Source organism: Hemitrygon akajei, unplaced genomic scaffold, assembly GCF_048418815.1.
Source record: "Hemitrygon akajei unplaced genomic scaffold, sHemAka1.3 Scf000050, whole genome shotgun sequence".
In the NCBI taxonomy this organism is placed as follows: domain Eukaryota; kingdom Metazoa; phylum Chordata; class Chondrichthyes; order Myliobatiformes; family Dasyatidae; genus Hemitrygon; species Hemitrygon akajei.
The window spans coordinates 5675407-5700294 of NW_027331936.1; the positions used below are offsets into that span (position 1 = coordinate 5675407).

Here is a 24888-nt window from a genome sequence, read left to right on the forward strand (position 1 = left end):
ATAGCTGGGCTAATAATCACGTGACCAGCCCCCCCCCCCCCCCCCACCGCTGTCGACAGAGGATTCAGGGGCTTCGCTATTCCCATTGGTGCAAATCGTCGTCAATCACTTGTTACCACCAGTCGCAGAGGTGGACAAGTCCAGAGAGCGTTACCCCCGCTGTGTTCGCCTCCCGCTCCGGCCTCAAACTCCACATCACAGTGGAGTAAATGTCTGTTTTTTGATTTATTTCCATTTCCCTCCAAGGGAAGTTGGGGTGTTTGTGAAGCGTCTTCTGCGGCCGGAGTCTGATGTGTCGCCGAGAGGTAGGAGACCGCTCGGCCCGTCGGTTTGATGCCAGTTCCCTGGGGAGGGAGAGGAGGGATTTTATTGAAAGGAAAAAGATGGTGTGAGAGGGGGCGGACAGGATGTTTGTCCCGGTGGAAATCTGTGGAAATGTCTGAGCCCACGGTGGTGGTGAGCAGAGGGATTCACATTGGGGGGGAAACACCGACAGATGGTTGACCTGCAAGTGGGGCCAATGACAGGGGTAGGAGGTGAGTGGTTGGGGCAACACGGGGCTGCGGAAGATGGACATTTTTTGCACAGAGGGTTAACAAAGTGGTTAGCGAGTATTTGTTATAGAGTGTGCAATGGGGTTTCAACAGACTGATCCCTGAAATGGTTGGGTCATCATATGAAGAAAGATCAAATGTGATAACCCTTTCATTTAGAGAATCGAGGACTGAGAGGTGAACACATTGAAATGCACATCATTACCGGTTGAACCAGGGATCCCAGTCTCTGAAAAAGTGGGTGGATGCCTATATTTTATAATAAAACCCCTATTGTTTTACCTTTACCTCCTCTCCCAGTTTTATGGTTGCCCTGGTCCTTCACACCCCCTTACCTGCTTAAGATTCAGCCCATTAGCAACAGTCAGCAATTCATTCTTTTTGGCTTTTCCTAATGCCTTAGGGGTTGGCGCTTCCAGAAATTTATAAATGTCCACTGCTGCTGATTTCCACACACAAATAAATCAAAAAGGATTTCCCCAATCAAATCGATAATTCATCGATCTATAGCCCCCAAATTTGTTCATATCCCAGACGCAGGCCCCAAATTTGTTACGAACCACAATGCTTTAGAAACAAGCCAGCAGCAATAGACTACACCTGGAGTCAGATTTTGATGTTAAATCTGTCTTTATTAGAATCTACTTGTAATATTGCAACTTAAACAAGATAAACAGAAGTTAACAGTATTAAGTTTGTAAATGTGTGTAAATATAACTCCCAAACTATTGAGCTCGGGGGAAACAAGGCTTGGAGTCTTGAGATGGTAAAGCATGAAAGTTCAGTTCAACTACAGAATAGGCAATGAGAGAGAGAGAGATTTGTAATCCAGGGTAAATGGCAAGAGAACACAAATATGTAGAATTCCACAGGTTCCACGGTGGTAAAATGAGAGAACAGTCGCTGTAGATTTTATCCGTCATCATTCCAAATCCACATACAAATTATCACTGAAAGTGACTTGTCACAAGGGGTATTGGCTTCAAGTGAACTACCACACCACAGCCAGGCAAGGGTCAACACATAAGTGGTCTCCACAGGACATCCCAAATCAGATCCACTCCTATGGATCAAACAAGGTGACAACCACACATTCGCTGTACATGAATCGATAATTAACCCACCTTTGTGGGTATAGGAAACTTCTAAACAGTGACCCTTGGTCACTAGTTCCCTGGTTTCGATCCTTCCATTTTTCCTCATTCGTCTCCGTCTGACTCTGAGTGTGAGTGTCTGTGTCCTCGGTTAAAACTGAACAAACTGTGAGCGATGTAAACAAGCTGCAAGTCAGACTGATTCACCTTCTTAATCTCTCTCTCTTAAAATGACAGTCCACAGCAAAGAAAACCCAGGGATTCATAACAACGGCCACTCCCCACTGTGCACTGACTGGTGTGCCAGTAGTTGGGACGACTGAGTGAATCCCTTCCCACATTCTGAGCAGGTGAATGGCCTCTCCCCAGTGTGAACTCGCTGGTGTCTCTGTAGGTTAGCTAACTGAGTGAATCCCTTCCCACAGACTGAGCAGGTGAATGGCCTCTCCCCAGTGTGAACTCGCTGATGACTCTGTAGGTTGGATGACTGAGTGAATCCCTTCCCACAGACTGAACAGGTGAACGGCTTATCCCCAGTGTGAACTCGCTGATGACTCTGTAGGCTGGATGACCGAGTGAATCCCTTCCCACAGTCTGAGCAGGTGAACGGCCTCTCCCCAGTGTGAACTCGCTGATGCCTCTGTAGGGTGGAAGAGTGAGTGAACCTCTTCCCACAGACTGAGCAGGTGAATGGCCTCTCCCCAGTGTGAACTCGCTGATGTCTCCGTAGGGTGGATGACTGAGTGAATCCCTTCCCACAGACTGAGCAGGTGAATGGCTTCTCCCCAGTGTGAATTTGCTGGTGTACCAGTAGTTTGGATGACTGAATGAAACTCTTCCCACAGTCTGAGCAGGTGAACGGCTTCTCCCCAGTGTGAACTCGCTGATGTAGCTTAAGATTAGATGACGATGTGAATCCCTTCCCACAGACTGAGCAGGTGAACGGCTTCTCCTCAGTGTGAACACACTGGTGTGCCATTAGGTCAGATGACCGAGAGAGTCCCTTCCCCGAAATTCAGCAGATGACCAGCCTCTGCCCGGTGTGATCTGACTGGTGTGTCCACAGGTGGGATGCCCGGCAGAACCTTTTCTCACAAACAGAACAGGTGAATGGTCTTGTCCAGTGTGAACTTGCTGATGTACCTTCAGTTGAGATGACCGAGTGAATCCATTCCCACTGACTGAGCAGGTGAACGGCCTTTCTCCCGTGTAAAATGCCGGGCTTGCTAGTTGGTCAGATGACCGAGTGAATCCCTCCCCACAGTCTGAGCAGGAAGGCTGGTCGATAGGATCCCTTGTTCCACTTCTTAAATATCTAGACAGAGACAACAAAACTGGCGTGCCGTGTTTGAGCTTCCTGGAGACAAATTCCTTCCCATTTTTAACCTGTAAAAGATATACAAAATCCATCAATGAGTGTAGGACAACATTTCAGATGAGATTACTTGAGTTGCCAAGGTTTGATTTGGTATCACACTGTTACAGTGAGGTTAAACCCAAGTTGGACAGAGAAATCATCTCCTGACTGGGCAGAGTGCTGGTATCTGGAATGACCATCAATTCCCTAATTCGTTTCAAGTTCCAACTCCTTAAAGTGCAGGGTTACAAGCTGCAGCTGGATGCACTTCTTGTAGGTGAGGGCATCAGGGACACTACAGGTCTCCCCATCTTCCCTCCAATACCCCCTCTAACTTGTAATAACCAGTATGTACATAAATCTTGCACTGTGCATTTTTTTTTACCCAGTGACAAGATGTGCACAGTGAATTTTATATAGAGAGGTATTCATTTTCACAGCTGGAAAATCACAGTCAATAGGAACTTTTATCTCCTCTGGGTTCGATCCAGTTCATCTGCACTCTCACACAACCTATGTAGCTGGCCTGTAATGGGTAATGAAGGATTTTCTCACCAAAGTTTTTGCACATTGTCCATATGTGGTTTGCTTGCTAAGTTACGCTTTAAAAAGTCAGATTTCCAAATATCACTTCACTTCTTCCCACTTGCAAATTCTCCAGCAACTTTTGCATCACCACAATACACACAGGTAACACCAGTTTCTGTACTCCCCTGAAGCCTCCCCCATTGACTGACAGTGGTGAACTCAGTGATGGCAATTCCAATGAATATGAAGGGAAGGGTAGTAGTCTGTCTCATTGGAGTCTGGCACATTTGTGATTTGTGCTTCCCTGGGCAAAGGTGTTTCATATCATTAAGTACCCAGAGAGAATGGGACAAAACATGTTCTCATGGGTAGAAAGGTCCAGAACAAGAAGAGGTAGAACAAGCAACAGACACAAAATGCTGGAGGAACTCAGCAGGCCAGGCAGCATCTATGGAAAAGAGTACTAATGCTGAATTTTGCCAGCATTTTGTGTGCGTTGCTTGGATTTCCAGCATCTTCAGATTTTCTCGTTAGTGATTGGAGGTAGAACAAAGGTGATTTTCTCAACTGGTGATGTAAAAGATTTTGTTCCCTTTCTCCGAGTTCCTAATCCTTGCATTTAGATAGCTGGAGCTCAGCTCTGTCTGAGAGATCCATCGGTTCCCATTCACTCAGCAGCCAGAAGCTCCCCGGGGCCCGTGTACGGATCGTAGTGCTGAGAGACAGGGATGAGAGCAGGACTGTTCCGGGATTGTTGGCCACTGTGTCCGGATTTCACAGGAATTGTTCCGAAGTCGGTGTTTAAGATGAAAACATGGAGAATCGCTCTTACCTGCACCCGACATTTTCAAAGCCTTCTGTGTACTGCACGCATGCGTGAAACTCAGGGACGTCCTCAGCCTGACGCTGGTGCATTTCATCGGCACTTCAGCACCGGCAAGATTCTTAATGCATGGCCCTATGGGTAATCACGGTGCCATTAAACATTTCTGCAAGCACCGGTTCAATGTCCATACCTCATTTTTTTTATCGTGGGTATAGAAAAAATCTGCAGCTGTTTTAACACAGAAAGCTGCTCCTATAAGCAATATACTCAATATCAACGTGTATCTAATGCCAAAGTAAAATGCAGATATAAAACACCGGAGATTCTGCAGTTGCTGGAAATACAGAGACACACACACACAAAACGCTGGAGGAACTCTGCAATTCAGAGAGCAACTAAGCAGCGGAGTACACAGGCTAGGCATGCTGAAGGGGCTCTGTCTAAACGTTTTCTATTTATTCCTCTCCAAAATTTCTGCCTGATCTGTTGATTTCCAACTGTGTTTTGCAGAAATTAACCACCTTTTTTTTCGATCAACCAGTTTCCAAATGCTTCTAATCTTTCACTTATAACCACATCGGGCTGGTCTTATTCGTCCTCCTCCTCTGGACCCCATCTCTCTCTGGAGCCCCTGACTCAGGCTGGCAAATCTTCGGTTTCTGACTCTGCACCATCGAAGATTCACTCGCTAGTCTGCTGTCAGACTTTAGAGGTGCATTGTGTTGCGAGACCGCAGGTTCGTTTACTGTGAGTGTCGCTGTAAGTGCCTGAGTGAGGCGGGGCTGTGATGTCAGACACAAGAAGAGAGAGAGAGAGAATGTCAAAACCACAGTGAGCTCATCATCTTATTCACCCTGGAGAAAATCATGCAGGGAATTCATGCAGGTGTATAAGATGATGAGAGGCATTGGTCGTGTGGATCGCCAGAGGCTTTTTCCCCAGGTGGCTATGTGGTAGAGTAATTCTAAGCAGCTTCTAGAGTAAGATACATGGTCGGCACAGCAATGTGGGACAAAGCATCTGTAATGTGTTGTGCATTTATATGTTTCCATGAAATTCACGGGAAATCTCCAATCCCACGGAGTGGTGATTAGTTGCAACCTGTCATCTCAGGGAGAGTGAGAGGGGAATGACAGGGAGAGATTTTGATATACTGATACGGAACAGAAACATGGGCAGGAACCTGATGGGCTGAGTGGCCTTTCTAGTGTACATTGTGAGTGTGGTAGAGACAGTAAGTACCTGAGACACGGGACTTGATACAGAACTGATTTATATTTCACAGATCCACAATATTAAACACCAGTCTAATTTAAGGCTAACATCAGCAGAACAGACTCCTCCAATGCTCAGTGACCAGGGTTCAGTCCTGGGTGCGATGAGCAGCCGCAAGAACTGCAGAATCTGACAGTAACAGTCCCTCATGAACCAGCAGCTGCCTTCAGTCACCGTGATGTTAAACATTTAACAAAGAGATGATTTGAACTTGCTCCCTGATGTAGGAGCGCTCAGACTGTAGATGTAGGGGGTAAGGAAAAAAAAAGAGATAATAAAGTTGTTTGCACCATTAGGGATAAGTTTCTTGAATGCATCTATTTTAATGCTAGGAGCATTGTAAGAAAGGTGGATGAGCTTAGAGTATGGATTGATAACTGGAAATATGATGTTGTATCTATTAGTGAAACATGGTTGCAGGAGGGGTGTGATTGGCAACTAAATATTCCTGGATTTTATTGCTTCTGGTGTGATAGAATCAGAAGGGCAAGAGGGGGAGGTATTGCAATGCTTGTCCGAGAAAATATTACAGCGGTGCTTTGACAGGATAGATTACAGGGCTCATTTAGGGAGCCTATTTGGGTGGAATTGAGGAATGGGAAAGGTATAGAAACACTTAGAGGGGTGTATTATAAACCACCTAATTGGGCGCGAGAATTGAAAGAGCAAATTTGTAAGGAGATAGCAGATATTTGGAGTAAGCACAAGGTTGTGATTGTGGGAGATTTTAATTTTCCACACATAGAAACATAGAAAATAGCTGCAGGAGTAGGCCATTAGTCCCTTCAAGCCTGCACCGCCATTCAGTATGATCATGGCTGATCATCCAACTCAGAACCCTGTACCTGCTTTCTCTCCATACCCCTGATCCCTTTAGCCACAAGGGCCATATCTAACTCCCTCTTAAATATAGCCAATGAACTGGCCTCAACTGTTTCCTGTAGCAGAGAATTCCACAGATTCACCACTCTGTGTATGAAGAAGTTTTTCCTCATCTTGGCCCTACAAGGCTTCCCCTTTATCCTTAAACTGTGACCCCTCGTTCTGGACTCCCCCAACATCGGAAACAATCTTCGTGCATCTAGCCTGTCCAATCCCTTTAGAATTTTATACGTTTCAATAAGATCCCCCCCAATCTTCTAAATTCCAGTGAGTATAAGCCTAGTCGATCCTAGTTCATCCATGCAATCTTTAAATGCTTGCCATTGCATATGAATGTTGAGGAACCAACTAGAGAAAAGGCCATTCTACATTGGGTATTGAGCAATGAGGAAGGGTTAATTAGCAATCTTGTCGTGCGAGGCCCCTTGGGTAAGAGTGACCATAAGAGTGGTGGAATACTTCATTAAGATGGAGAGAAACATAGTTAATTCAGAAACAAAGGTACCCTTAAGGAAGGGTAACTTTGAAGGTATGAGACGTGAATTAGCTAAGACAGACTGGCAAATGATACTTAAAGGATTCACGGTGGATATGCAACGGCAAGCATTTAAAGATTGCATGGATGAACTACAACAATTGTTCATCCCAGTTTGGCAAAAGAATAAACCAGGGAAGGTAGTGCACCCATGGCTGACAAGGGAAATTAGGCATAGTATCAAGTCCAAAGAAGAAACATATAAATTAGCAAAAAAAAGTGGCGCATCTGAGGACTGGGAGAAATTCAGAGACCAGCAGAGGAGGACAAAGGGCTTAATTAGGACAGGGAAAAAAGATTATGAGAGAAAGCTGGCAGGGAACATAAAAACTGACTGTAAAAGCTTTTAGACCAATTGAATAACTACTTTGGTTCTGTCTTCACTAAGGAGGACATAAATAACACTCCGGAAATAGTAAGGGAATGAGGGTCTAGTGAGATGGAGGAACTGAGGGTAATACATGTTAGTAGGGAAGTGGTGTTAGGTAAATTGAAGGGATTAAAGGCAGATAAATCCCCAGGGCCAGATGGTCTGCATCCCAGAGTAGCCCAAGAAATAGTGGATGCAGTAGTGATAATTTTTCAAAACTCCTTTGATTCTGGATTAGTTCCCGAGGATTGGAGGGTGGCTAATGTCACCCCACTTTTTAAAAAAAGGAGGGAGAGAGAAACCGGGGAATTATAGACCGATTAGTCTCACATCAGTGGTGGGGAAAATGCTGGAGTCGGTTATCAAAGATGTGATAACAGCACATTTGGAAAGAGGTGAAATCATCGGACAAAGTCAGCATGGATTTGTGAAAGGAAAATCATGTCTGACGAATCTTATAGAATTTTTTGAAGATGTAACTAGTAGAGTGGATAGGGGAGAGCCAGTAGATGTGGTATATTTAGATTTTCAAAAGGCTTTTGACAAGGGCCCACATAGGAGATTAGTGTGTAAACTTAAAGCACATGGTATTGGGGGTATGGTACTGATGAGGATAGAGAATTGGTTGGCAGACAGGAAGCAAAGAATGGGAGTAAACGGGACCTTTTCAGAATGGCAGGCAGTGACCAGTGGGGTACCGCAAGGCTCAGTGCTGGGACCCCAGTTGTTTACAATATATATTAATGATTTAGATGAGGGAATTAAATGCAGCAACTTCAAGTTTGCGGATGACACGAAGCTGGGTGGTGGTGTTAGCTGTGAGGATGCTAAGAGGATGCAGGCTGACTTGGATAGGTTAGGTGAGTGGGCAAATTCATGGCAGATGCAATTTAATGTGGATAAATATGAGGTTATCCATTTTGGTTGCATGAACAGGAAAACAGATTATTATCTGAACGGTGGCCAATTAGGAAAAGGGGAGGTGCAACGAGACCTGGGTGTCATTGTACACCAGTCATTGAAGGGAGGCATGCAGGTACAGCAGGCGGTGAAAAAGGTGAATGGTATGCTGGCATTCATAGCAAAAGGGTTTGAGTACAGGAGCAGGGAGGTTCTACTGCAGTTGTACAAGACCTTGGTGAGACCGCACCAAGTGTGCAGTTTTGGTCCCCTAATCTGAGGAAAGACATTCTTGCCACAGAGGGAGTACAAAGAAGGTTCACCAGATTGATTCCTGGGATGGCAGGACTTTCATATGAAGAAAGACTGGATCGACTAGGCTTATACTCACTGGAATTTAGAAGATTGATGGAGGATCTTATTGAAACGTATAAAATTCTAAAGGGATTGGACAGGCAAGATGCAGGAAGATTGTTTCTGATGTTGGAGAAGTCCAGAACGAGGGGTCACAGTTTAAGGATAAAGGGGAAGATTTTTAGGACCGAGATGAGGAAAAACTTCTTCACACAAAGAGTGGAGAATCTGTGGAATTCTCTGCCACAGGAAACAGTTGAGGCCAGTTCATTGGCTATATTTAAGAGGGAGTTAGATATGGCCCTTGTGGCTAAAGCGATCGGGGATATGGAGAGAAAGCAGGTGCAGGGTTCTGAGTTGGATGATCCACTATGATCATACTGAATGGTGGTGCAGGCTCGAAGGTCCGAATGGCCTACTCCTGCACCTATTTTCTATGTTTCTATCCACTGTCAACCCTTTAAATATCATTAGATATCAATCTTAGCTAATTCATGTCTCATATCTTCAAAGTTGCTCTTCTTTAAGTTCAGAACATTTGGTTCTGAATTAACTATGTCACTCTCCATCTTACTGAAGAAATCCACCATATTATGGTCACTCTTACCCAAGGGGCCTCGCATGACAAGATTGCTAACCATCCCTTCCTCATTGCTCAATACCCAGTCTAGAATGGCCTGCTCTCTAGTTGGTTCCTCGACATGTTGGTTCAGAAAACCATCCCGCACACATTCTAAGAAATCCTCTTCCTCAGCACCCTTACCAATTTGGTTCACCCAATCTATATGTAGATTGCAGTCACCCATTATAACTGCTGTTCCTTTTTTGCACGCATTTCTAATTTCCTGTTTAATGCCATCCCCAACTTCACTACTACTGTTAGGTGGCCTGTACACAAATCCCACCAGCGTTTTATGACCCTTAGATTTACGCAGCTCTACCCATATTGATTCCACATCCTCCAGGCTAATGTCCTTCCTTTCTATTGCGTTAATCTCTTCTCTAACCTGCAACGTTATCCCACCTCCTTTTCTTTCCTGTCTATCCCTCCTGAATATTGAATATCCCTGGATGTTGAGCTCCCATCCTTGGTCACCCTGGAGCCATGTCTCTGTGATTCCAACTATATCATATTCATTAATAACTATCTGCACATTCAATTCATCCACCTTATTACGAATGCTCCTTGCAGTGACACACAAAGCCTTCAGGCTTGTTTTTACAACACTCTTAGCCCTTATACAATTATGTTGAAAAGTGGCCGTTTTTGATTTTTGCCCTGGATTTGCCTGCCTGCCACATTTACTTTTCACCTTTCTAATTTTTCCTTCTGCCCTCATTTTGCACCCACTCTGTCTCTCTGCACTTGTTCCTATCCCCCTGCCACATTAGTTTAAATCCTCCTGAACAGCAGCAGCAAACTGCTAGGTCTAGGAGGAGGGACAGCCCTTCAGTGATTCCTGTGTATGCACCCTGGAAGCCTCAAGAAATGATAGTGATCATGAATCAGGCCCCAGATAGAAAAGAAAAACCAGCACAGTTTGCTCAGTGTGTCCACAGTACTACACAAATGTTTAATGTGACTCCGCAAGATTTATTCGGTCTGTGCTGCATGATTCTCTCAGCTGATGAAGGGCAGAAATGGAAGGTAAAATTGAGATACCAAACCTATCAGGAGTTACAGGTGGGAAACCATAATGAGAATGAACAGACAGACCAGATTATTCAAGCCTTGGAAAGGGCTCTCCAGCAACCTGTAAACATCACTAAAGTACCTGAATGCAAACCTAAGCCTGGGGAATGGGACCAGACTATTGAGAGCGATTTGTGGCCTGCTACGGCACCTTCGCAGGAGACCAAGCCTTTAATGATGGGAATCTATCCCCCCAGTTCAATGCCCTACTGCTCCAATGCTTACCAACTAAGTTAGCCAACATGATTAAAACAAATAAAATGGATTGGCCAGAGAATGACCGAAATTGAATGCGACGAGCTCTGACATATCATTAGGACCCAACTTTCGAATCTCGATCAAACCTGAAGGGAACTAATATTAAAGGTGAATATGCTCAGCGGGAAGAAGGACGCGAGCGGGCTATATCTGAGGAACAGAAATGGGAACAAAAACCTACCAAGGGACAGGTGGGGACAACAACCCGTTTAGAAACTGATGAGAAGATGCTTCCAACCATGAGTGCCAACCCTCAGGAAGAGCCCAATGTAATATTGCAAGTTGCTGGAAATCCAGTTCCATTTATGATTGATATGAGGGCAACCACAACACTCTCGATCAGGAAATAGTATCGGAAAAGGAATTCCAGCTATCAGATGCTACAATCACTCTGTCTGGGTTTGAAGGCACGGAACATACGTATTCACGTACCCAGCCACTGCAGGTGGAATTCCAGGGGAACCAGTGTGAGGTTTCAATTACAGTCACCACCAGACGGGGGTGTAATCTCATAGGGAGAGACTTGCTTTGTCCGTTTGAAGTCGAGATTCTATGCACGGACAAGGATATAATGCTGGAACTGCGAACAACTGATAGCTTCCTCAGTTTCTGACCACCCAGTGGTGGGCACTTTATCTGAACTCCAGTACATTTGAACCCCTTCTGCCAGCAGCCGACTCTCATGTGACTCTGTGCTATGACCCTACATGGTGCTCAACTGAGGAAAGCTAATATTATGCACCCCTCGAGTGACAGAAATTCCCAGTCATGGTGATTGGAGAGGTTAAAGGAAGAGACGGCATTGCATTTCTTGCTGAATTTCCAGATTTCTTTTGGTGACAGACAGGACTGGTGGTTCCCAATACCACCTTCAGGGTTTGCCCTGGGTTCAGAATATAACAATATTCTGACTATGCAATAGTGACGGACAGTGAAGTAATTGAACAGGCCTCTTTTGAAGCGGCTGTCTCCACCCAGAAGGCTGAGCTGTTTGCTCTGACTCGTGCCTGTATCCCAGCAACAGACTAAAGTGGGAACATTTACACAGACTCCCGTTATACATTTGGAATTGTATATGACTACAAGGCTCTCTGGGAACATGGGGATTCCTGACTTCCTCTGGCCACCCCATTAGTAATGTCACCTTTGTAAAGAACTTACACACTGCTCTACAGCCACCTCGAGTTTTGTTCTTCTCAGGGGGACGCCTCTGAGGAGGAGTGAAAACTGTGGTCCCAGATGGGGTGCCAGAAATACCCCAACATAGGTTTTTGGATCTCCCAGCGGGACAGGTTTGTGTTCCTACACAGTTTTTACCAATATTGGTTGATTATATACATAATTGTACACACCTGGGAAAGGAGGGAATGGTTGGTAACCTGTACCCTGCACATCGGGTATGACTCCCTTGACAGGTGGATCTTTTTTGTGTCTACAAGTTGATTTTATTGAATTGCCTAGAGTACACTGATATAGATACTGCTTAGTTATTATAGATGTGTTTAGTAGATGGATTGAAGTTATTCCAACTACCATTAATACTGCTGTGACTGTTGTGAAGGTATTATTACGGGAAATAATTCCCAGGTACAAGCCACAGATGCTGAGTTCAACAATGGCTCACACTTTATGGTGGAAGTAAATGAAGGAGTATGTAACAAACTAGCTATCAAGCAACAATTCCACTGTGTACACCACCCACGGGCCGCTGGCAGAGTGGAAAGAGCCAATGGTACTCTGAAGAGTAAATTGGCCAGACTAACAGTGGAAACTGGACTCACTTGGTTGAAGGTCCGACCATTAGCCCGATTCCACATGAGGGTTACCCCACAGGGGAAAACAGGGTTGTCACCAGCTGAAATCATTTCTGGACGGCCCACGAGGACACCCTGGGAACAAAGTCTCAGGATTAAAGGCAAAGTGAATAAGAATAAGGAACCTTGGTTCTCGATGGATATTGGAACTCTGATAAAGAAGAGAGAGATGTATGACATGTATAAGAAACAGGGAGCAAAGAAGGTACTTGAGTAGTATAAAAAGTGCAAACAAATACTTAAGGAAGAAATCAGGAGGGCTGAAAGAAGACATGAGGTAGCGTTGGCAGTCAAGGTGAAGAATAGTAAGAGCTTCCACAGGTATATTAATAGCAAAAGGATAGTTATGGGATAAAATTGGTCCTCTTGAAGATCAGAGCGGTTGGCTATGTATGGAACCAAAAGAAATTGGGGAGATGTTAAATGGTTTTTTTGTGTCTGAATTTACTAAGGAAACTGGCATGGAGTCAATGGAAATAAGGCAAACAAGTATTGAGGTCATGGAATCTATACAGATAGAAGAGGAGGAGGTGCTTGCTATCTTGAGGTGAGTAGATAAATCTCCAGGACCTGACAGGATATTCCCTCGGACCTTGAAGGAGACTAGTGTTGAAATTGCAGGGGCCCTGGCAGATATATTTAAATGTCGTTATCTATGGGTGAGGTGCCAGAGATTTGGAGGATAGCTCATGTTGTTCTGTTGTTTAAAGCAGGCTCTAAAAGTAATCCGGGAAATTATAGGCTGGCAAGTTTGATGTCGGTCATGGGTAAATTATTGGAAGGAGTACTAAGAGATAGGATCGACAATTATTTTGACAGACAGGGACTTATTAGGGAGAGTCAACATGGCTTTGTGCCATGTTTAACAAATATATTAGAGAGTTTCGAGGCGGTTACAAGGAAAGTTGATGAAGGCAAGGCAGTGGATGTAGTGGACTTCAGTAAGGCCTTTGACAAGGTCCCGCATGGGAGGTTAGTTAGGAAGATTCAGTCACTAGGTATACATGGTGAGGTAGTAAATTTGATTGGGAATTGAGAATGGGAGAAGTCAAAGAGTGGTAGTGGAGGATTGCTACTCTGAGTGGAGGCCTGTGACTAGTGGTGTGCCACAGGGATCAGTGCTGGGTCCATTGTTATTTGTCATCTATATCAATGATCTGGATGATAATTTGGTGAATTGGATCAGCAAATTTGTTGATGATACTAAGATTGGATGTGTAGTGCACAGTGAAGGTTTTCAAAGCTTGCAGAGGGATCTGGACCAGCTGAAAAAATGGCAGATGGAGTTTAATACAGACAAGTGTGAGGTATTGCACTTTGGAAAGTCAAACCAAGGTAGAACAGACAAGTTAAATGGCAGGGCACTGAGGAGTGCACTAGAACAGAGGGATGTAGGAATACTGATACAAAATTCCCTAAAATTCACATGTAGATAGGGCAGTAAAGAGAGCTTTTGGTACATTGGCCTTTATAAATCAAAGTACTGAGTATAAGAGTTGGAATGTAATGGTGAGGTTGTATATTGCATTAGTGAGGGGGAAGTTGGAGTATTGTGATAGATAGATAGATAGATAGATACTTTATTCATCCCCATGGGGAAATTCAACTTTTTTCCAATGTCCCATACACTTGTTGTAGCAAAACTAATTACATACAATACTTAACTCAGTAAAAAATATGATATACATCTAAATCACTATCTCAAAAAGCATTAATAATAGCTTTTAAAAAGTTCTTAAGTCCTGGCGGTAGAATTGTAAAGCCTAATGGCATTGGGGAGTATTGACCTCTTCATCCTGTCTGAGGAGCATTGCATCGATAGTAACCTGTCGCTGAAACTGCTTCTCTGTCTCTGGATGGTGCTATGTAGAGGATGTTCAGAGTTTTCCATAATTGACCGTAGCCTACTCAGTGCCCTTCGCTCAGCTGCCTATGTTAAACTCTCCAGTACTTTGCCCACGACAGAGCCTGCCTTCCTTACCAGCTTATTAAGACGTGAGGCGTCCCTCTTCTTAATGCTTCCTCCCCAATACGCCACCACAAAGAAGAGGGCGCTCTCCACAACTGACCTATAGAACATCTTCAGCATCTCACTACAGACATTGAATGACGCCAACCTTCTTAGGAAGTACAGTCGACTCTGTGCCTTCCTGCACAAGGCATCTGTGTTGGCAGTCCAGTCTAGCTTCTCGTCTAACTGTGCTCCCAGATACTTGTAGGTCTTAACCTGCTCCACACATTCTCCATTAATGATCACTGGCTCCATATGAGGCCTAGATCTCCTAAAGTCCACCACCATCTCCTTGGTCTTGGTGATATTGAGACGCAGGTAGTTTGAGTTGCACCATATCACAAAGTCCTGTATCAGTTTCCTATACTCCTCCTCCTGTCCATTCCTGACACACCCCACTATGGCCGTGTCATCAGCGAACTTCTGCACATGGCAGGACTCCGAGTTATATTGGAAGTCTGATGTGTACAGGGTGAACAGGACCAGAGAGAGTACGGTTCCCTGCGGCGTCCCTGTGCTGCTGACCACCGTGTCAGACCTACAGTCTCCCAACCGCACATACTGAGGTCTATCTGTCAAGTAGTCCACTATCCAATCCACCATGTGAGAGTCTACTCCCATCTCCGTTAGTTTGTGCCTTAAGATCTTGGGCTGGATGGTGTTAAAGGCACTAGAGAAGTCAAGGAATGTAATCCTCACAGCACAACTGACCCCCTCTAGGTGAGAGAGTGATTTGTGCAGCAAATACGTGATAGCATCCTCCACTCCCACCTTCTCCTTATACGCAAACTGAAGAGGATCCTGGGCGTGCCTGGTTTGTGGCCTCAGATTCTGTATTATCAGCCGCTCCATGGTCTTCATCACGTGCGACGTCAAGGCAACAGGTCTGAAGTCATTCAACTCCTTTGGTTGTGGTTTCTTCGGTACCGGGACAATACAGGATGTTTTCCACTGTCTGGGTACTCTTTTCTGCATTGTGTGCAGTTTTGGTCACCGAATTACAGGAAGGATATTAATAAGGTTGAAAGAGTGCAGAGAAGGTTTACATGGATGTTGCCAGGACTTGAGAAACTGAGTTACAGAGAAAGGTTGAATAGGTTAGGACTTTATTCCCTGGAGCGTAGGAGAATGAGTGGTGATTTGATAGAGATGTATAAAATTATGATGGGTATAGATAGAGTGAATGCAAGCAGGCTTTTTCCACTGAGGCTGGGGGAGAAAAAAAAACAGAGGACATGGGTTAAGGGTGAAGGGTGAAAAGTTTAAAGGGAATATTTGTGGATTTGTGGGGGGGGGGGAGCTTCTTCACAACTGGGTCTGACTGGTACTGGCATAACTGGTTCTTCTGGGCACATTCAGTCTCACTCCCAACTATTTCCTACCTTCCTTTGTACAGGTATGTAATGTCTAAAGGACCAGTGTTTGAGTAAATGAGACTCACCAAACTTTCTCCCGACTGAATCACTGGAATCTCCGAGTCAGATGGGTTCTCTCCAGTTGATGCTCTCAATCCTCGGGCTACTTCACTTATTGCTGTTCCCTCATCTTCAGTTGTGATTTGTCTCCAGTTGGGGTTTTTCTTCAAATAAATCTCTCACCGCAGGTCTGACTTTAACATGAAAGATAATGAAGCACGTTAACAATGAAAAGGAGGACCAAACATTTCTGCTTAATGTTACTAGGAACAAAGCTCACTGAAATTTAAACGTTGAAGGCAAATATAATGATCTCAGTGAACAATCTTTAATTGTCCCTCACACATCACAAAACAATACGGGATAAGAAGGAGCCATCATTCAGTCATGGTAAGACACAAGACACAGGAACAGAATTAGGTAATTCAATCCATCTGGTCTGCTCCACCACTCAACCATTCAATCATAGCTGATTTTTAATCCAACACCATATTCCTGCTTTCCTCCTGTAACCCTGAAGCTACTCAGCAATTATCAGTATATTAATCTTCACAAATAGACACAAATGGCAGCCTCAAACAAATTCTGTGGCAACAAATTCCACATATCAGACATCTTTTGGCCAAAAAAATTTTCTCATCTCAGTTTTAAAGGAAAGCATCTTTATTCTGAGACGGTGCTCTCAGATCACAGACTCTCTGTCTAATGGAAACTTCCTCTCCATGTCCACTGTATCCAGGCTTTTCAGCATTCGGTAGGTTTACTTAACCATACATCTCCCACCACCCCCACTGTCCCTCTGAACTCCATTGAGAACAGGTCCAGAACCATCAAATGCTCCTCATATATAAATCCGATCATTCCTGAGATTATTCATGTGAACCTCATTAGCAACGACTGCACTGTACACATTTCCAGGAATAACAGACAAATCGGTTCCAGGATAATTTACAGGGAAAAGTTGTGCTTCCTTTACTGTTATACTATCACTCCATTTCCAGGTTAAAACAGGACCATTTCAGGAAATTTGTATTACAGATCCTAGGATACAGATCTTGTCTTGTCTATACTGGACCGACCGCCGTCGCTGGGCTATGAACGCGCAGGAGTAATGTGTGGCTCAGCTCTACTGCGGGGAGCTGAGGCTCGAACCATTCTCCCCCTAGACTTCCCAGTCCCTCGGTAAAGCAGGCAGTGAAATCAAAGATCCCCACAACCTGGGACGTTCTCCTTTCTCACCCACATCACTCCGGGAGAAGACACAACAGCCATAAAGCTCCAGGACAAATGTGAGGAGCCTCAGGAACCGAGGCGAATTCGGGGAAGTTAATGAGTCTCAGCAGCCAACATCACACCACGTGATCTTGCGTCACAAAGCGGAGGGCGGGGCAAATCTGCGACTCACAGCCTCACGTGACCTGTCGGCGGGACTTCCATTTCAATTCTGTGAAAACAGACAGCCTGGGCTCCTGGTTTGGATCGTTCAATGCAGATTAAGCGAAGTCGACACATTTCTGACGAGCCCAGATAGTTGGGAAACAAGTGAATTCCTGGCCCTCAATTCGGGGCTCACGGCCAACATCGGATCTCCCCGCTCGGGATCGGTCTCAATACTCACCGATGGGAAAGTGATATCTTCGGCCCGCAGACAGTGATCCCGACGGAACAGACGAAAGTCTTTCCTGAACACACAGCCGACCCACTTCAGCTCTGAGCGAAGAGGATTACACCGTCCACCCGGAGACTGTGAACATGCGCGAAGAGATTGTACATCATCGGGAGGCGGGGCCTCGGAAACAGATACGTAGATGCTGCCCATTTGCGGTTAAATGGGAGGGGCAAACGGGATCACGTCAGGATTGGCGACACCCCCTCCCCACCCAGGCAGAGACTCCAGCAACTCATTAGTCTGTGGATAGAAGCAAACTTGCCGCTCACATCTCCTCTCACCTTAAATGTATTAGACATTTCAACCCCCAGGAAAAATATATCGTCTTTCCACTCTATCTATTCCTCTCGTAATCTTATAAACGGCCATCCAGTCTCACCCCAGCCTGCGCCGCTCTGGAGAAAACAACACAAGTTTGACCAGCCTCTCGTTATAGCTCATGCCCTCTAATCCAGGCAGTGTCCTGATAAACCACTTCCCCGCCCTGTCCAAAGTCCCGACATCCTTTCGGGAATGGGGGCGACCAGAACTGTATGAAACACTCCAGATGTGGTCTAACTAGTTTTATAAAACTGTGTTACGAAATGTAACGTTTTAGAAAAGAACCAGCAGTAATGGAGTTCACACTGGAGTCTGGTTTTGATGTTAAAACCATTCTCTTTATTAGTATCTACTTATAGTAACTTAATGAAATAAAGGAAAGTTGACAGTGTTAGGTGTATATATGTGTAAATATAATTCCCAAACTATCGAGCGTGAGGGAACAAAGCTTAGAGTCTTGAGATGGTAAAGTAGGAAAGTTCAGTAATCCACGGAATAAATAATGGGAGAGAGATATTTGTAATCCAGGGTGAAACGTAGAGAAAAGGTCGTTACTTCAAAATAACTGCCGACGACGTTCTTATCCGCTGAATCCGTCCACATACGAGTTATCAGCGAAAGTGACCTGTCACAGGAATACCGTCTTCCCGGGGTTACCACACAACATACCCAGGCAAGGGTTAACACAAGATATTCCAAAACTCACACCTATGGATTATACGAAGTGACAGCCACACACATTCGTTGTGGTTCCGTGTACCGATGATCAACCCACTCTTGTGGGCAGAGGAGAGTTCCAAGCCTCAGCTGCGACTAACTGAAGCGATCAGCGTTTCCAGTCTCTCTCTGAGTCTTTAGACTGGCTGACTGCCTGTCTGCAGATCACTCTCTCTCTCTTATGGTTCAGTCCACAGTCAGCGCTGTCAGCCTGTGACTGACGTCATAGTCCCGCCTCTTTGAGTCTGAGATTCCTCTGATCATCGACACTGTTCAGGGTTTTGCATTTAACAGTGTACTGTCTCATACATTCCACCTACCGAGCTGCCAAGATGATCATCACTAATCAAATCTCAGTGAGATTTCTCAGGTCCTGTTGAATTTATTGCCAAGTGCACAAGTACGGGAAGGTACAGGTACAGAGAAACACTGACGTGTGGCAGCATCACAGGCATGTACATTCAGATAACACACGGAACACAAATTATACGATTCTCTGTCAGTCACAATCTGTAAATATGTTTTAAGTCATTAACGATATATAAAATACATTTTGTCATGATCAATATTAAAATGTGCATTTTGAGTCAACAACAGACTTGGAAATAGATAGATAGATAGATAGATAGATAGATAGATAGATAGATAGATAGATAGATAGATAGATAGATAGATACTTACCTGTCTCCATTCCTTCTGTAATCCACAACCAGCTCCTGTGTTTTTGTCACAATGTGGGAGAAGTTGTTTTCTTGACCCCACTGTGTCGGGGTGATGACTTCTTCTCTGTAAGTTGCCTCGTTATTATTTGAGATTAGGACAGTCAGTGTAGTGTCGTCAGCAAATTTAATTAGCAGATTGGAGCTGTGGGTGGCGACGCAAGTCATGAGTGCACAGAGTAAAGTAGGGGGCAAGAAGCCACCCCTGTGGGGTATGTGTGCTGAGGGTCAGAGAGCGAGAGAGGTGAGCGAGCCCATACTTACCACCTGCCGGCGATCGGACAGGAAGTCCGGGATCCATCTACACAAGGCAGGGTGAAGGCCGAGGTCTCTGAGCTTCTTGTCGATACTTCATGCATTGGTATGGCTACTGCTCTGCCCATGACTGCAAGGAACTGCAGAGAACATCAGATAAACAAACCTCCCCTCCATGGACTCTTCCTACACTTCCCCTCCCTCGGAAAAGCAGGTCATGTACTCAAAGATCCTCACAGCCTGGACATTCTTGCTGCAAACCCGCTCCCCCATCGGGGAAGAGATACAAAAGCCTTACCCGGCTCAAGGACGGCTTCCTGTCTGTGGTTATAAGCCAAATGAATGATAAAATGGACTCGACCTCACATTGTAACTCGACGTGACCCTGCACCATATGTCTATCTGCACTGCACTTTCTCTGTAGCTATAATGCTTTGTTACATTGTTGTTTTGTCATTTTCATTTTTCATTTTTAGAATCTTTTTTATTGCTGCATAATCTTCGACAGCTATAAAATGATACAAAACTTCAATATATTAATATGTATGCAATTAATAAAGCTGAAAGAATTGATTGTAAATGATCAAAATGGAATGATACATGTATAGAAAAAGGAGGGAAAAAAGAACCCCATCTAACTCGGGAAAAAAACCCACTAACTACAAAAAAAGGGAAGAAATCCATTAGGAATGAAACCCACGAGCAAAACGTTTGACCATCATCTAAATATAAAATAAATCATCAACCTCATTTCATATTTATAAAAAAATTGTAAAGAAACCATATAGCATAATTCATATTAAATGATAATATTTGGCAAAGAACCCCATCTTCTCACAAAATCGAATCGAAGATCAAAAGTTCTACTTCTAATTTTTATCAAACTAAGACATAACATTCCTTGAGAAAACCATTCAATTAATGTAAGGGAAGAAATATCTTTCCATTTTAATAAAATAGCCCTTCTTGTCAGTAGCGTAACAAATGCAATTACTTGTTGATCTGAAGATGAAATATCCTGAATCTGATGTGGAGCTATTCCAAATAGAACAGTCAACCTATTAGGTAGTAAATTAATTTTCAGAGCTTTATAACTTGTTGAAAATAAAGACTTCCAAAACGATTTTAATGATGAACATGACCAGAACATATGTGACAACGTAGCTACTTCAGTTTTATATATATCACAGCATTTGTCTTTACTAGAACTATTTTACATAGTCTCTCCTTTGTTAAATAATAACGGTGAACAATTTTAAATTGAATTGGCACATATAGAAGAAGAATTTCCGTATTTCAAAACTCGAAGCCAATCTTCAATCTCCATATTAAGTTCTCTCTCCCTATCTTGTTTAATCTTTAGTGATAGGTTCGCTTTTTGTAACAAAAATAAGTTATACATTCTGCTAATGGAAACTTTCTCGAAGGGATTCAATTTCAAAATGCTATCGAACAAATCAGATTCTTGTAAATATGGAAACTTAGGTAAACATTGTTGCAAAAAATGTCGAAACTGAACATATTGCAAAAAATGTGTATGAGTGAGAGGAAATTTGTTAATTAACTCTTCAAAGGTTAATTGACAATCACAAAATAAATCTGTAAAAGAATGGATCCCTTTATTTTTCCATAGGAGAAAAATGGGGACAGTTGTTGAAGGTTTAAATGAAATGTTTCGATACAAAAAACTGGACACCTAACTTGTTTCAAATTTTAAAAATTTACGAAACTGAACCCAAATTGGTAGGGATTGTTTAATAAACGGGTAAAGATATAAATTTGGAATTTTAGAGAGCTGTAAAGGTAATGGAGCTCCTAATATTGAAGTTAAATGAAATTGTTTAACAGCTTTTAATTACAAATCAACCCATAATGTTTTTTGGTTCTTATCAAGCCAATATAACCAAAAACATAATTTTCTAATATTCACAGCCCAATAATACAGTCTTAAATGAGAAAGTGCAAGTCCACCATCTTTTTTTAGATTTTTGTAAATGATACTTATTAATTCTTAGTCTCTTATTGTTCCAAATAAAGGAAGAAATAAGAGAGTCAATTTGATTGAATTTTTTTTTAGTTAAAAAGATATGTATACCAAACAAGGCAGTAAGGGGATTTGGGTCAAATTGGACCCTAAAAAGTTGTGAAAAGGTATGGAATACTTCCCGCCAAATCTTTTCAATTTTAAGGCAAAACCAAAACATATGAATTAAAGAGGCATCAGCAGAGTTGCATTTATTACAAAGTGGAGAAACATTCAGATAAAAACTGGACAGCTTCTGTTTAGAAATGTAAGCTCTATGAACCACTTTAAATTGTAGAAGAGAATGACGAGCACAGAAAGATGATTTATTAACCCGTTTAAGAATTTTATTCCATCTATCATCAGAAATCTGACAATTTAGGTCATCCACCCAAGCTTTTTTTATTTCATCTAAACAGTCTTGTCGAGAATCAATCATCAAGTTATAGATACCGGTAATAGAACCATTAACAAAAGGTTTTAAATTTAAAATATGGAAATATGGAAACTTAGGTAAATATTGCTGTTAAAAATGTCCAAACTGAACATATTGCTGAAAATGTGTATGAGCAAGAAAAAATTTGTTAAATAACTCTTCAAAGGTCATCAGTCGACCATCACAAAATAAATCTGTAAAAGATTGGATCCCTTTATTTTTCCATAGGAGAAAAATAGGGTCAGTTGTTGAAGGTATAAAAGAAAAGTTTCGATATAAAAAACTAGACAACTTAAATTGTTTAAATTTTTTTAAAAAACGAAACTGAACACAAATCCGTAGGGATTGTTTAATAACCGGGTAAAGAGTTAAATTTGGAATTTTAGAGAGCTGTATAGGTAAACTACTTAAAACTACTTAAGTAAACTACTTAAGAACTTTTTAAAAGCTATTATTAATGCTTTTTGAGAGAGTCATTTAGATGCATATCATATTTTTACTGAGTTAAGTATTGTATGTAATTAGTTTTGCTACAACAAGTGTATGGGACTGGAAAAAATGTTGAATTTCCCCCATGGAGATGAATAAAGTATCTATCTATCTATCTATCTATCTATCTATCTATCTATCTATCTATCTATCTATCTATCTATCTATCTATCTATCTAATGGAGCTCCTAAAATTGAAGTTAAATAAAGTTGTTTAACAGCTTTTAATTCCAAATCAACCCATAATGATTTTTGGTTCTTACCAAGCCAATATAACCAAAAACATAATTGTCTAATACTCACAGCCCAATTAAATTCACAGTCTTAAATTAGGAAGTGCAAGTCCACCATCTTTTTTAGATTTGTATAAATGATACTTATTAATTCTTGGTCTCTTATTGTTCCAAATAAAGGAAGAAATAAGAGAGTCAATTTGATCGATTTTTTTAGTTAAAAAGATACGTATATTTTCGAAAATGTATAAAAATCTAGGTAAAATCATCATTTTCACAGCATGAATACGACCTATTAAAGAAAAAGTAAGTGGATTCCATCTAGAAAATAGTTGTTTCATGGAGTCCATTAAAGGAACTACGTTCGCTTTATAGAGATCTTTATATTTTTTAGTAATTATAATAGCTAGATATCTAAACGTATTAACAATTCTAAAAGGAATACCATCATATATACTAACATGGACATTTAATGGAAACAATTCGCTTTTATTCAAGTTAAGTTTATATCCTGAAAATGTACCAAAATATAGAAGTGCTTCCAAAACATTAGGAATTGATTCCTCAAGACTTGAAATAAAAACCAAAAGATCATCTGCATAAAGAGAAATCTTATTTATGGTTCCATTCATAGAGATACCATGAATACTTTTAGCTTCACGGAGTGTTATAGCTAAAGGCTCCAATACAAGATTAAACAATAAAGGGCTTAAAGGACATCCCTGTCTAGAGCCACGAGAAAGTGAGAAAAAAGAAGCCCTGCAGTTATTAGTAATGACAAGCTCAAGGGCGGCTTCATCTCTGTGGTTATAAGCCAAATGAATGATAAAATGGACTCGGCCTCACAATGTAACTCGACGTGACCCTGCACCATATGTCTATCTGCACTGCACTTTCTCTGCAGCCATAATGCTTTGTTACAGTGATTGTTCTGTCGTATATCAGCTCAATGTACTGTTGTAATATATCGATCTGTGTGGATGGTACGTCAGGCAAAGTTATCACTGTAGCTCAGTACGTGATGATAATAAACAAATTCCCCATTTTAATTGTGTGGAAATTTTAGACAGACTGATTTTCTGCTCTGGAACCACAGAAGGAAACTGAACTGTTTTCATTTCTGAACTGAACTGAACTGAACTGTTGTCCAGCCTTTCGTTATAGCTCATGCCCTCTAATCCAGGCAGTATCCTGGTAAACCTCTTCCCCGCCCTGTCCAAAGCCCCGACATCCTTCCGAGAATGGGGGCGACCAGAACTGCATGAAACACTCCAGATTTGGTCTAACTAGTTTTATAAAACTGTTGTTACGAACTGTGACGTTTTAGAAACGAACCAACAACAATAGAGTTCACACTGGAGTCTGGTTTTGATGTTAAAACCACTCTGTTTATTAGTATCTACTTATAACGTAGTAAATTAACGAAGTAAAGGAAAGTTCACAGCGTTAAGTGTATATATGTGTAAATATAATTCCCAGGCTAACGAGCCTGAGGGAACAAAGCTCAGAGTCTTGAGATGGTAAAGTAGGAAAGTTCAGTAATCCACGGAATAAATGACGGGAGAGAGATATTTGTAATCCAGGGTGGGTTAACACAAAATATTCCAAAATCCACTCCTATGGATTATACGAAGTGACAGCCACGCACATTCGTTGTGGTTCCGTGTACCGATGATCAACCCACTTTTGTGGGCACAGGAGAGTTTCAAGCCTCAGCTGCGACTAACTGAAGCGATCAGTTCTCTCTCTCTCTCTCTCTCTCTCTCTCTCTCTCTCTCTCTCTCTCTCTCTCTCTCTCTCTCTCTCTCTCCCTCCCTCCCTCCCCTCCCTCTCTCTCTCTCTCTCTCTCTCTCTCTCTCTCTCTCTCTCTCCCTCCCTCTCTCTCTCTCTCTCCTCTCTCCTCTCTCTCTCTCCTCTCTCTCTCTCTCTCTCTCTCTCTCTCTCTCTCTCTCTCTCTCTCTCCTCTCCTCCCCCCCCCCCCTCACCCCGGCCAACTGCCTGTCTGCAGATCGCTCTCTCTCTCTTATGGTTCAGTCCACAGTCAGCGCTGTCAGCCTGTGACTGACGTCATAGTCCCGCCTCCTCACGCCGGCGCTCTGAAAGATAGATAGATAGATAGATACTTTATTCATCCCCATGGGGAAATTCAACAGTCACAGT

General features: G+C 42.7%; 1 protein-coding gene across 4 annotated transcripts; it reads right to left on the reverse strand.

Annotated features, from left to right (window-relative positions):
- Window positions 1–280: 280 nt before the first annotated feature.
- Window positions 281–17628, reverse strand: LOC140721124 (uncharacterized). Of its 4 annotated transcripts, XM_073035999.1 has the most exons (4): window positions 17485–17628; window positions 15893–16060; window positions 4366–4491; window positions 1178–3034 (listed from the first exon to the last, which is right to left on the reverse strand). In XM_073035999.1, exon 4 carries the CDS (start codon window positions 2625–2627, stop codon window positions 1911–1913), a length of 717 nt encoding a protein of 238 aa, XP_072892100.1. In that variant the 5' UTR covers window positions 2628–3034; window positions 4366–4491; window positions 15893–16060; window positions 17485–17628; the 3' UTR covers window positions 1178–1910. The 4 variants fall into 4 exon arrangements, 3 of the variants coding, with proteins under 3 accessions (XP_072892100.1, XP_072892101.1, XP_072892099.1); XR_012097319.1 differs by lacking the exons at window positions 1178–3034; window positions 4366–4491 and adding an exon at window positions 281–344; XM_073036000.1 differs by lacking the exon at window positions 4366–4491 and having other exon boundaries at window positions 15893–16056.
- Window positions 17629–24888: the final 7260 nt, after the last annotated feature.